General features: G+C 41.1%; 1 protein-coding gene across 2 annotated transcripts; it reads right to left on the minus strand.

Moving 5' to 3' along the window:
* Positions 1–979: 979 nt before the first annotated feature.
* LOC124702471 (protein HUA2-LIKE 2-like) lies at positions 980–13,541 on the minus strand. 2 transcript variants are annotated; one of them, XM_047234612.1, is made up of 12 exons: positions 13,409–13,541; positions 11,887–11,963; positions 9,438–9,667; positions 7,703–9,326; positions 5,670–6,120; positions 4,875–4,983; positions 4,683–4,795; positions 4,415–4,596; positions 2,995–3,460; positions 2,388–2,919; positions 1,960–2,079; positions 980–1,405 (listed from the first exon to the last, which is right to left on the minus strand). In XM_047234612.1, exons 1-12 carry the CDS (start codon positions 13,532–13,534, stop codon positions 1,380–1,382), a joined length of 4,056 nt encoding a protein of 1,351 aa, XP_047090568.1. In that variant the 5' UTR covers positions 13,535–13,541; the 3' UTR covers positions 980–1,379. The 2 variants fall into 2 exon arrangements, with proteins under 2 accessions (XP_047090568.1, XP_047090567.1); XM_047234611.1 differs by having other exon boundaries at positions 7,703–9,667.
* Positions 13,542–13,813: the final 272 nt, after the last annotated feature.

Here is a 13,813-nt window from a genome sequence, read left to right on the forward strand (position 1 = left end):
GACGCTGACCTGGTCAGATCACTGCGCCATTTCAAGTTTTCTGAATCAATAAGCTCGCTAACCTTCACTAGATCACTAGGCTTCACAAGTTCAGTATCTGCAGGATTCAGAATAGGAGACAGGGGTCCATTTATCAGTCCTAGTTGCCACCAAAATATTTCAGCAGTGATATGAACCCTTCTACACACAAGAGGAACAAGTATGGCAACACCAGGCCTCCTTGTTGTAGCCCCCGAGAGGGAGTAAAGTACACATATGCTTCTGGTGCACTCCCGGTGCATAATTACTCGAAAACAACAACCAAAAGTTGTAAAATTATCTGGATTTTCTTCACGGCCGATTATGTATCTAATCCATGCCCACATCCCAATTGGAATTAGCATAAATTAATGATAGTGATACATTATTTTTGTCAGGCCAAATTTTAGATTTTGTCAAAATGGTGCCTTTTTACACCAAGGCACGGAACGGAACACCTATTTTGAGAGTTCAAATTGAACTTTCAAAGAGTTTAATATTTAGGAGCAGAGAAAGCAATGCATAAATCATCAATTCAGATTCACGACTTTTACCATTTTTTCAGTCCTTCAGGGACTCAGGAGGCATGTGCACCGGATAATTGTCTACCGCCATAGTGTGTAGCGATAAACTCACAGATTGCTGCTTGTTCTTTTCTTTTTAGAAGATTGTCTGTATAGTCTGATATGATTATGCTGATTTATTCTCCACATGTACGATAGCAAGTAGTATCATAATAGCAGTGTATTCAAAATGTAATGGATTTCATTACATTAAGCAACAGCCTTAGCAAAGGTAATACGAAACCACAGCACCACATAATTTTGCAGGTATTTTTCTTAAATGTCACATGTACACAATAAAAAAAATGAGATTTTCATGATCTTTCGATTCCACTTACGATGTGCAGGGAAATTTTGCAAATTTTATGGAAACAAATCTAATACAAGGGTACAAATTCTAGTGGAAGAAGCATTAACTACACAAACCATTGTTCTCCAAATATTTGGAGACACATCGACAATGCTAATTTCTGCAGCAAAATGATATTTGTTTGTTTTTTTTCTGGCTTATGTACGATGTAATAGTACAGTTTCAGCAAGTCATCTGAACGTAGCTGTTGACTGGACATATAAATAATGAAGACTCGACGAATGATACTCAACGATGTTAGGCTAACAATACAATCTATGGTTACGATTGATACATGACAGCCTATCCCTGCAATATAGCCCTTGACATGTTCAGTCCACCTTCCGCTTCTGCGCACCACAAGGTACGAGCCCACCATACGTATGTACAAGGTGGCAGATATTGGGGCGACAGAGCAAGTGGCTTTACCGTTCAAACATAGTTAAGTGTTATCTAGGCCTCCAGCTACCATGTGCTGCATAAAAGAGAGATGTTTAGCATCATCATCATCATCATAGTAAAATGGGTGGATGTGCGGAACTGCTCATTTCGTACTCCCCCATATTACATGGTCTTACACAGTTAATGCAAGCTTCCATGTAGTGCAACAAAAAATTAAATGGGAGGAACTGCTGATCAGGCCCATCATAGATGTTTCCAAAAGCAAGGAAAATGGAAGTGCAGATTATGATCCCAGATCAACAGATCTTCCCTCTGCCAATATTTTACTGAAGAACTAAAAATTGCTTTTACTGACCAGGCCCAGCACAGATGTTTCCAAAAACAAAAAGACAGATCATGGTCACAGGATCAACAACTTGATGTCTCTTTCAGGTCTTCCCTCAGCTAATATTTCACTTAAGATTTAAATTACTTTTTCCCAATAAAAATTACATTAGCAGCTTCAAGCAAGGCAAAAGCCATCAATTGGATTTTCTAGACAATATGACTTGTAATAGTAGAGACAATAGGACAAGAGATGCAACTCACAATAGGAAACAGCACAATGGCATGTGAACTGTAACATACCTCCTGCTACATGAGGAACTGGAGGCTCGGCAGACCACCCGGAGCAGGGACCTTGTGGAGGATCTGATGGTCGTCCATAGTGCATTGGGGCTACTGATGCTTGGTCTGGACCAGGTGGTCCTGAATAACAATCAAGCACAGATGAAATCAACTTGATACTGGGTAACATAGCAAATCAGTTGGTGGAAAAATAACCAGTAACCAAGTTTTCTTGATGAAACTGCAAAAGTTGAAAATGTTTTTAAAAATGCTAAGAAAAGGCTCGTGATTTGATCATTTATGTATTTATTTATTAAGGTGAGGGGAACCAGAGTTACTCCAACCACACTTCGAAATTAAGATAGAAGACTAAGACCCGGGTTCATGAGTTGGCATCTTTGAAGAGTTCTCCATGATGTGATATGACCAAAGCTTAAAAAGAAAAGTACCTGGTGGAAAAGGAGGAAATCTTCCCCTGCCAGCATCATGGTGCATCGGCCCCCTAATAACTCTCTCATCAAACCGATGTCCTCTGTCATCGTGGTGATATCTTCTATCACTGAAGTGAGGTCGTCCATCATGCCCGTGATGCATGCTATCATGTCTGTGATGATCTCGATCATGCCCATTATACTGATAGGTCTCAGGATAGGACGAACAGTTATTACTCCATTGCTGTGGTCTTTGATGGGGTTCTGATGGCATACGAGGGAATTGATTTAGAGGAGGTGGAGGGGGTGGTCGTTGCAAATGATATCCCCCATTAGGCATCGATGAAGTTGGGTGTTGATAGTTACTCCCGTGGTATGGTGCTGGTGGTCTAGGGAAATTGCTACGGGGTCCAGGAGGATTGGGTGCTGCAATCTGATTTTGGTGCACACCAGGTGCCGTATTACAGAATGGAGGATGCAATGGAGCTACGGAAGGATTCATGCCACGTGGGTGCTCCACCATAGGATGTGACTGCTGACTTTGAACATTCTGCAAAAAATGAAGGGGGGTTAGTTTCACAATATAACAAAGCTAAATGTCTGCATACTAAGAAAGTGTGCATACATATGTAGCTATCGGAGGATGTGGTCCCACTGGATCAGATGCCATTTGTAATGTTGCCTGCAACTGCGTACTCTGATCAATGGGAACAGGCGGAGGAGGTGGAACGGGTGGAGGAGAACATGGCAATGGCGGGGGTATTGGAGGCCCATCGTTTGGGAGCGGAGGACCAGTATCTGAAGGATGGTGATAAGATGTAAAGTTGGTATCACTTTGGTCTGGTTGGCGTAAGATATTAGCTTCAGCTTCAGATGGTGGAGATACATCCTCCATCTCAAGCTCACCGTCAACTTCTTCAAGGATAAGCCGATGCTTCTCCACAGGAATTTGAGATTCTTCCATCGCATCACCACCTGGAGCATCCTGTTCAGGTGTGACGGCCTCAAAACTCCTGTCCTCAGATGAGCTTCCTTCATCGTTCTCGAGTACTTTCGTGCAAATTAAGTTTGGTATGTGAAAACCAGCATTGCTGAGGAAAATAATTAAATATTGGTATGTGAACCAGCATTGCTGAGGAAAATAATGAAACATATAAATGTAGGAAACCAGAGGGAACACTTCCATGGAGCAAAAGATGCTGCTGCATAGTTAAATATCGTAATTTTCTATACTAAAGTAATGAGAATTTAAAAAAAAAGGCTCTCTTGGCACTAAATCATAAACTCAACCACCTATGATGTCAGTGGCTCACTGCAATTCTGCACTGCATGCAGCATGCATGATCATACGAATCGCGTGCATCACACATTTTTATGTATTAATAGATTTGTCTCACACTTATTATGAAGGGCGTGCAGTAAAAATTGTTCAACATGAAGCAACTTTACTGAGTCCTCTCCCTAAAATCCCATGATAAATCTTTACATTTTCTAGCTAATGTGCTAGCATAGAGAAAAAGAAGGGGTTCAATTCAATATTTGTGGGGTTGTACTTGCTAGCTGGATGCTGGTATCATTAATCCATCATAGCTTGCTGCTAAACAGATCAGCCAAGCCCCAATGAATACAAATAGTAAGTGCTCAAAATTCTACAAGTGCACATGAGTTCCAGCTGCAATTTTGCCTGCTTCCCATGTTTGGACCATGGGCTCTCAAACCCAACATATCTCGTTCATGCATGACAACAAGGACATGGCCATATAGGCATAAAGCATATGCTAACCTCGTACCCTGACCTGGCCTACTAATTTTTGGACTATCTCATCTACTCCCTCCGTTCCTCGTCAGTTGTTGCTGATTTAGTACCAAATCAGCGACAACTAATATGGAACAAAGGGAGTAGTTATCATCTTAATTGTGCAAGCCCATAAACATATGAACAACAGGAACATGTCACACTAATGCATATCACTCAAGTTAAAACCCTTATCCAGTGCATGAAAAGAAGGGTCTGCTTGAGAAAAAAAATAGTTTGACAAGCATACCTCCCATACTCATCAACTAGCATTCCTTCATTGTCACGCAAAGGGTCATTTAAAGCTCTTTCTGTCCTTGAAGGACGGCGAGAGCTTCCAAATGATGCCTCATTAATAACCTCAAGTTCTCTAATATGGTGACGAATGACGTATTCTGGAAGTGTTTTCCTCTCAAGCCAAAGTTTCAAAACCTAATGATCAAATCACAAACTTGTAAGGGATGGAAAAAGAACACTGCACATGGCATCTATTCTACAAGACTATTGAAGGCACTTGCCTTGAGACATTGCCTTCGATTTTCCCATGCTGAATTTCCAGGTGGTGCAGCAGCATAAAGTAATCGGGGCAGAATTGCCTGAATAAGAGAGGGGTATAGATCCCCAGCACCACCTGCAAATTTTGATAAAATATTGAAGACTAACGCACATACAGAGACAGCGAGAAACAAATCAGAAGGTCATATAGTTACCTTTCTGATTTCGAGAGCACTGAGTTATTGAATCAACAAGAAAGAAAAGGTCCACCCTCTTATATAAATTTGTTTCCTTCTCCATGTGTTCAACAATAATATCAAGTGCCTAAATGATGGAGGAAAAACAATGTTAGAAAAGCTTAATTGGTTGCATGGACGACCATGTTTGTCTTTTTCTTGGCAAGCTGAAGACAGCATGATGTTTGTTAAAATACGATTTATAACCAACTTAGAAGTGGTAAATAATGACACCACTGCACACATTATCGCTAGTTATCTCCAGATGCGCAAGCATAATATATAGGTTGGCATACCATGCCAAAAGCGTAAACAAATATCAGAGATACACCGCTTTCACATATTTAGTCGTAAACAAGACAAATACTTGCGGCAAGAAAATCCACAAAGATTACATCACATTATACAAAGAAAGGGGCCCCAGGGTACTAGCGCCCCGCCTTGGTATTCTTAAGAAGGTAGGATCGAACCTGGGTTGCTTGGTTGCACAACTATGTGCCACCATTGAGCTACCCAGTGATACCCCCACAGCACATATATAGAACAGGCGGTGATTGGCATGAAGAACATAAACCAGAATCATTAAACCAAGAAGCACCAAATAATTGCCAATCTACTAACAGGCCAAGAATTGATGGTGTTGAATAAATCTACAAACAAGAAAATGATGATAACCCTAAAAAGGAACATATAGAAAAGATCTAGAAGTAAAAAAAAAAAAAGATATTTTCTGCGGAAATAATAATAACAAAGTACAGATATGCATGATCTAACCTCCCGGGCAATGCCATGTTTAGCGCACTCAATAGCAAGACGTGTTGCACGGGCTATGTTTTCTTTTGTTCTTGTTAGAGTACCAACAAAAGCTTCAAAAGCCTTTCGTGCTGCACTAGCCTCACTGCTCCCTGCTATTGTTTTCACGTCGTTATGTTGCAGGCTATCAAAAGGACTCTTGGAATGAATGCTGTCAATTGTAGAGGTGTGCCTGATTATCCGATTCGACGGTGAAAGCTGTCCCTGTCCTTCCTTAAGAGGTGTGCTGACTGAAGTCTTTGCAATATACTTGCTGATTAACAAGTTCTCTGAAAAGGAAGTTGATCGAGAGAACCTCCTAGCTTGGGCAACAGCAATGAGTTCTTTCATAGGCATTGAATCTGGAGAGGTGCACCTATCCTTCAGGTTTCTGTGGTTCAGTTCTTTTAATGCCAAAGCTGAGAAGGTGTGCCTGGAGACGAAGTAAGTATCATCATGCCTTTCCAGACTGCATTAACACAAGCACCAACTAGAAGCTAGAATAGAAGAAAAGATCAGACACAGCAAAGACAACTGTGCATTTGGGGACCATATCCAAGATATATTCAACTCAAATTACTGGAGTTGCATCCACAATGTAAAAAGTATTATAAGAGTACTAGTTGAGTCACAGTTTCCTTTAAGTGAAAGAGTTCAATCATCACTTCAAATGGCTAATTACAAAGAGAAAATTAAAAAACAAATTGTGGGATCAGGGAACCAGTATGCAACATACTTCCAAAAATTCAACTCATGAAGCATCAAATTTGCACAAGAAAATTTGGAGAATCCAACTCAATGAATCAAATCTACACAGGAATACAGAAGTAATACGCTTCTCATCAGCAACTGCATCCAAAATGACTGATACTACTCATCCAAGCTATTTCGTAACTAGAGGCAGTGCATCTACATGGATGGAGATGTACTACACTATGCATTATATGACATAACAAATATCGTATGGAAGGCAGCATTAGTGAGAACTAATGCTCCTTCCAACAAATTTCCTCAGTTTCAAACAGAGCATGGTCCTGAGATTAAACCAGTTACCAATATAACCTATAATAGTGCAGTGGTGTATGACAGTTTAAAACTAATAAGCCTTTCCTTTTAGGTATATTGTAAGCTTTAACTCCATAATAAATCGGAATACAAAGTGAAATTATGGTGCCAAAGGGCCACATTACTACATTTTCTTCATGTGTCCGAATACAATCAAACAAGCACACATACTACTCAGACTCGTGGTAAATCATATGACCATAAATATTACTATATGTTCGATATTTCCAAGGAATAGAAATACCATGATGTACAACCTCTTCTCTTTTGACCCAAACGAGAACTTGTTTTAATATAATTAACCAAAATCATTTCCTTCCACCATCGATAATAACCTAAAGCAAACCCATTTGGGTGCAACCATGCAAACTTCCAACATAAGCCACTGGATTGACTGAATCACATGGATGAGGAAATAAACTAAATCCCTGCAGATTGCTAATAATGTGTATTATTGATCTGAGCCTGAGCCAAGGGCCCACCCTAGGGTCTTGTATTATTGATCTCTCGTTATTCGTTAAGGTGGCCCACCGTGGGAGAGTTTATTACTGTACCTCGTGTTAGAGATGAACACAAACAATATTAAATATTATGAATGCCTATTTTTTGTACTATATTATTGTCAATATTCCTACTACAAATTATATCTGAAGCCCCACCATGCTTCTTTTACCGAGTTTATATAATCATTGTCTATCTAAGCATGCAGCTTCAAAAGTAGATTTCAGGGTAAACAAACTAGCCATAACATGGTAGCATCGCTACAAAGAAGGAAAAGCGATAGTAACACATAATTCCACAGAAACATGGCCATAACAGAAATAAGAGGTGACATACAATGTTTAAAGAAAGATGATACACGATGATATGGAACATATCGACGTAAGCAAAAAAATAGAGCTACTTTGAGATGACAGACGATTTACTTTGGCATGAAAGATAGAGCTTACACTTCAGATGTTCGGGTATCTGCATCAGACTGTATACTGGAAGACTTGGTAGCCAATGAAGAGCTACTTGTTGCATCGCCCAAATTGGTTGCTGATGCTAAAACAGTCTCACCATGTGGTACTGAATCACTGCTCACATTATTATCAGATAGAAGCTTTGGTAAGTGAACTGGTTCACCACATCTGTCATAACTTTTGTTGACCTCCAAAGTAGGGCAGCCAAGTGGTTTTGTATCACTACTGCAGCTAATTAGCTTGGAGACGTCATTACATGGTTTCCCCGAAGATGAAGATAACCGATCAGGCACAGCTATGGTCTGTGTCACATCAAGAGCAGGTTCATTCAATTTCATGGAAACAACTACATTACTATTCTGTAAAATCGATACTGGGTTGTGTGTTTTGCCTGTTGAGCTATGCATGAATTGCATGCTTGATGATTCAAGGCCTTCAATTATTCCAGACTTGTCGGAGGTTGTGATTACTGCATCAGCAGATTTATTGGAATGGCTGTTTTCTGAAGACACACAGCCATTTAGAGTCAATTGCTTTGATCCTGTCTCTTCAGGCAGACTACTAATAGTTTCCGCAACATTAGCAGACATAGCTTCTAAAGCACGGTGGAGGCGTTTTGATGGAGGCAAAGCAGCTTCCACGTCCAATGTTAAAACCCTTGGTTGATATTCTTTATTCTTCGAAACAGAGTGACCTTCCCCTGATGGGAGAGGCATGTCCGATATGGATGACAGATTTGGAACACTATTTACCACTGATGACTGATCAGCTGAAAAAGCATTACTAATGTGCATAACAATGTGCTCTGCAGGTGAAGCAACCCCTGATCTATCATTAGGAACATCAATCTGTTCATCTGTACCTGGTGAAGCCTCCAGCTGAGGCCTTCCCATTCGAACCCTTGCCCTTTTGACCAACGGCAAGTGTTCATCTCCGTCTGACTTATTTAATTCATTCTTTGAATTAGGAGAATCTCCAAGGTTTCCACTCAACTCATCCTGCAATTCTTCGTCCTTTTTTGATGTGATACAATCTGCAGTGTGGGGAACCCAGTTTCTACTTGGCTTCCTTTTTCTCTTGAAAATTACCGTTGACTTCATGGGAAGACTTGATGCACCATTAGATTTAAATTCTGTTGTTGAAGCTCCGTTTTGAGATGCTTCACTGTCACAGGTATAATCTACCTTAGCAGTAGAAGACAAATTTTTATTACTGTCACTGGCCCCAGGAGTTCCAGGTTGATTGAAGGTGCCTCCTCTTGAACGAAAACAAATATCATCCAGCATAGAAGGGGAACCTGAGCTTGTGTCTTTATGAAGAGTGGAATCTTCCTTGTTGTCACCAGGAACCAAATCAACATTAGCCAAACTGGTTTCGCCCGAAAGCTTGCAAGAATCCTGAGCCTTTCTGATTCCAACACCAGATGAACTTCTTGACCTCCGCAAAGCTGGAGCCCTACTCCGTGTGTAGCAATTCTGAGGGTGTGCATCCCTTAGCTGCTTCTTCGAAAATGAACTAGCAGACAAAGGGATATTCCTCATTTCATCAAGCATCGATATATTGTCAGTAGGCCCATCAGGAGCAGAATTAACAATGCATCGGGCACTCCCTGTTGAAACGACAGATGCCTCATCAGCATTGACTAAGTTGTGATCTATTACAATTACTGGATGGTCTACTAACTTCTTATCACTACCCATAGTAGAGCTCTTAACTAGACCTTTAGGTTCCAACATGTCATTATTATCACCAGGATTTTCTTCTCCCGGTTTTACTTCATTGGCAGTCAGATCAAGCCTTTTGTTACTATCTTCCTTCAAAGAATCATAAACATCAATTATCTCATCAACTGCTCTCACAAAATCTGCCCCTTTGCCATGCCGCTTAGCAAACAGAGACCTCCTTTTCTCTTCAGTGAACGCCTCCAGTTCTGCATAGCTGCAGAAAGCACTACAGTAAAAAAGAACCAGCAGTCAGACATGAAAAGAAAAACAGATTACTTGTCTTAGTTAAGGTAACTCAGTTCCATAATACATTCTCTGTAGTCTGTACAGCTCACAATGTTGGATCAAAACTCAGTACAAAAGGATCCCTTCATAATTGTTACCCACAGCACTCAGTATTGCCATCTAAGGTAAGCTCTAGGTAAAGACCTGGTATTCATTTTTTTTTTGTTATTGATACTGCCCCAGTATTTCCAATTTCCGCAACTACACTGCATTTCTCCCGACGTATTAGGTCAAAATGTAGTACACAGGCTATACACTATGAAAGCTACATGACTCGTTTTCATTTCATCTAGTGGCACTTGCCAAGAGTACATTCTAACACGCAAAAGGTGGCTTCGGTACAACATGAGTATAAAGGTACTATGTAGCCCCTGTTCGCTGTTTGTCATTATTTTATTATCGTTTGGATAAATCAATACTCCAATGCACTCCATTTTACTAGAGACAATGTTCTAGTTTTTAAATGTAATTTTGTTACTTCTCGTGAAAAAATGTAATTTTATTTCTCAGATTTTAGTCTAGGTGCTTCTGTATATATTAGCATCTTAGCAAAATCTTCAAAAGTTTTGCCTGCACATGTTTGAATACAGCATCCATTTTGTATTTACTGGCACACAACATCTATGATTACAGTAAAGGTTAATGACAAAAGGTTATATGTGATAGTTTAATCAAAAATTAGCTATTTGTTTTGCACCAATTCCGCAGCCACAAATGCTCACTCACGTCCTCATGCACAATTTATTTGTCTCAAATTATTGAGAACTTGAAATTAACTTCAGAGACATCTATAATATGCAATTGAGCCTTCTGACTCCCAGAAGCTAGCCATAGAGGACTTCCTTCACACACAAAAAAGAGCACAAACTAATAGTCAATCCCGGACGACCACACTTTTTGTGGTTTTCATAACACATAATCACAAGTTTCTTCCAGCCTTGCCTCCATGTCAACGACATGTATCTACAGAGGCCCCTCACCCACAAAATGCTTATACATGACTATCTACATATTGCCTCGTAGGTAACAATCAACTATGTGTCGATAAGGTAGTCAACGTTATTTCTTTCCAAATAACAGCCCTCATTTTCAACTCTGGGCGAGAGAAGATGCATATTGTCTCCACAAGAGAGAGAGAGAGAGAGAGAGAGAGAGAGAGAGAGAGAGAGAGAGAGAGAATAATGCAATGGGGAGAGCAACAGTATTGTTTCTGTTATCTTCCATGTGCCATGAAGATTATTGAAGAAAAAAAGTACAAAACTATGACGATACTAAATACAAATAATGTAATTGTCCCAGGGCAATAGCAACACATTTACATGTCACAATACATGTCTTCAATTCCTTAGTCCAACACATCTATATTATCGCACTACCATAAAGTCCACTACGGCGGCAGTCCTCAAAAACGAACAGGTCATGCAGACTATAACTCATAAATGTTGAGAAGCAGGTTCTGCACTTCGATTGTACACGCTGTATTATTGGTAGTCCAAAACTACAGGTGACAAACTTCAAACAAACATGTTGCCAGCGCAACTTTCTCATCTGCAATACTGTCCGAGAGGATTGCGCCAGCAAGTAACTGTACTTTTCTCAATGCTCATACTACTCCCATATTCTCAAAAGATTAACCTAAACGTGTAGTTTCCGTTCTCTTCCCCTGGGCATATAATTCCCCAGCTAAGCAGTTTACCCAAAGCAAGAGTTAAAAACTTAGTTTATCCTATTTCTCAGGTTTGACAAATGCAGAGCTAAGAAAATCGCATATCTCAAGTGCAGATGACAGAAAGAACAGATTTTGACACTCAGATGTTAATACATGATACCATCCCAGGACTATGTCAATCTGGTCTGCAAGTTATAGCTGTACAGACAACCTTCACTCACAAAAATAAGTGGTGCGCAAATAGGAAGTAATAAACTGATATAATAGCCCAAGTAATTAGAAAGGTGCATGGCTTTTTCGTGCCATAACAAGTACTCCATATAAAACCAGTCATAAAGAGCAAGCATATGAGCGAAAGAAAAGCTTCATTAATATAAGCTAATCAACACTAACAAAATATGGTGCTTCTAAACAGATGCTGTTTAGTAGACACAAAAGAAGCTTATGAATTCCAGAAAATAGAAGAACAGTTCAGTCAAAATAAAACTTACATTTGTTTAGTACCATAGAAGTAGACCAGACGCTTATTTTTAACAGAAGCCAGACCCCACTGCTCTGGTTCACTTATCTGCAAAGCATGCAAATTCAAAATAGCATAAACTATGAGGTATAAATATATATGTTCACCTACATTAGCTCATGTACAAGCCTGATTTAAATGAGGCACTATGCTAGCCAAACTTCAAATGAGGGAAAATAGAATAGAATGAGCCTATACAGCAGTTTCAGAGCTATCCCAACAAATTTCCGTTCAAAAAAAAGAGAGAGCTATCCCAAGTTCCCATCTGATGCTACAAGCAAGCACCCAACAAACGTAAGGGGAGATCATATAATGTGAAATTTGCTCTCTCTCCGAAATAGTGAAACATGAGAAAAGTAGGGGACTAGCACAATCTTCTTGATTAAGTACATGGATGTTGATGTTACAGTTGTGAGTTATAAGTTGTACCTGGGCATAAAGAATGGAGAAGAATTACCTAATCATCTTAGAAAACAAATTGCTTAACCAAGTATCCAACGTATACCATACAGTCATTAGGATGAGAATCAAAACGCGGAAGGATTATAATGTGAAGTGCAATTCATGAAGCACCAGGCCTTAACAAAAAATAAGAAAGTTATGCAACGTGTGCTTATTACAGCTAGATGAACGCATCAACTGAATCAGAAATCCAACAAGGTTATGTCTCAAAAGAAGAAAAGGTTGCAAAAGAAGTAAACCAGCGATTCAACCAATGAGGGAAAAAAATGCCAGGCCTGCACTTGATAATGTAGAGCCACAATCTGCAACATGAATGCATCTTACAAGTATGTGGTAATTATTGACCAAAGCCAACAGCTAGTCACGCAACTAATGAACCAAAGGAAAAGGTTCAGGGGCAAGCATCAGCAAATCTATAATCGTTCACGAGTTAAATGGAAACAGTCGAGCTAAAGGATGAGCACCAAGTTGTCAAGCATACTACTAAATCAGTGACGATGCATCTTTTGGCATAAGCACGAGCCGTAGTTGTTTATCCGTGTCTTTGAAGCCTTTGATGCTAGTCATGAAATTAAAAGGTACACAGTTTACATGCCAAAGTGAAACCATAAATTGTTCACAGAGAAGCTCGTACATACATGTAAACCAGCAGGTCCTAAGAGCAGAACGCTAAGAACCCAAGCAAATCTAAGACATGTCACCTAAATCCCACCTGCTTCCCAAGATCTTGAGCAATACTGATTACCAGCAACGACAAATCACAAAAGGAAATCGGCAGCTACCCAGGAAGAAAAGCACAGCAGTAAATGAAACTAGCTAGGTCAAATTAGCAGCTAGACCAACCAAATCGGGCAAGATACAGTGAAATAACCTAAGGATTGAGCCATAAGGGCGACGCCGCTGAATCGCAAGCTGGGATTCGCACCCTCGAATGAAACCCTAAGCAAGCTAGCTCCGGAGCCCCCCCAAGCTACAGGCTAACCGGGCAGGTACCGAGGCTACATACAGATCAGAGAGAAGGCCGGACTCACCATGGCCGGCCAGGCCGGGAATCCCTTCATCTTGGCGAGCACGAGGTCGCCGAGCTTCCACTGCGCCGCGGCCGCCGCGGCCGCGGCAGCCGCGGACACGCCGCGCTTCCTCCTCGCCGGGGCCATCGCCCTGCCGGCCACCAGCCAGCTGCGGCCGCCGCCGTCGCCACCACCGGCAGCAGCTCCGGCACCGCCCGACCAGGGACCGGAGCTCGGAAACCGGCTCCGGGGCGGCGGTTAGCTCCTGGGGGCGTGCGGCGGCAGCAGGCCGCGGGTCGTGCCGGAAGCAGCGGTACGCCCCGTGGTCGTCCTCCCCCTGCTCCTCTTCCCTTGGGCGTCGGCGGCGGCGACGGCGACGGCGGCTAGGGGGGATTTTAGTGTTTAATTATTCGGCTCAGCTGATTT

The sequence above is a fragment of the Lolium rigidum genome, chromosome 3, assembly GCF_022539505.1.
Source record: "Lolium rigidum isolate FL_2022 chromosome 3, APGP_CSIRO_Lrig_0.1, whole genome shotgun sequence".
Taxonomy (NCBI): Eukaryota; Viridiplantae; Streptophyta; class Magnoliopsida; order Poales; family Poaceae; genus Lolium; species Lolium rigidum.

Bases quoted from the DNA above. Each gene is read 5' to 3' on its own strand.
- LOC124702471 (XM_047234611.1), bottom strand. From the start codon at position 13,534: ATGGCCCCGGCGAGGAGGAAGCGCGGCGTGTCCGCGGCTGCCGCGGCC. The intron at 11,964-13,408 runs GTGAGTCCGGCC...CATGCTTTGCAG, and splicing joins TCCCGGCCTGGCCGGCCATG to ATAAGTGAACCAGAGCAGTG. The intron at 4,796-4,874 runs GTAACTATATGA...CAAAATTTGCAG, and splicing joins GTGCTCTCGAAATCAGAAAG to GTGGTGCTGGGGATCTATAC.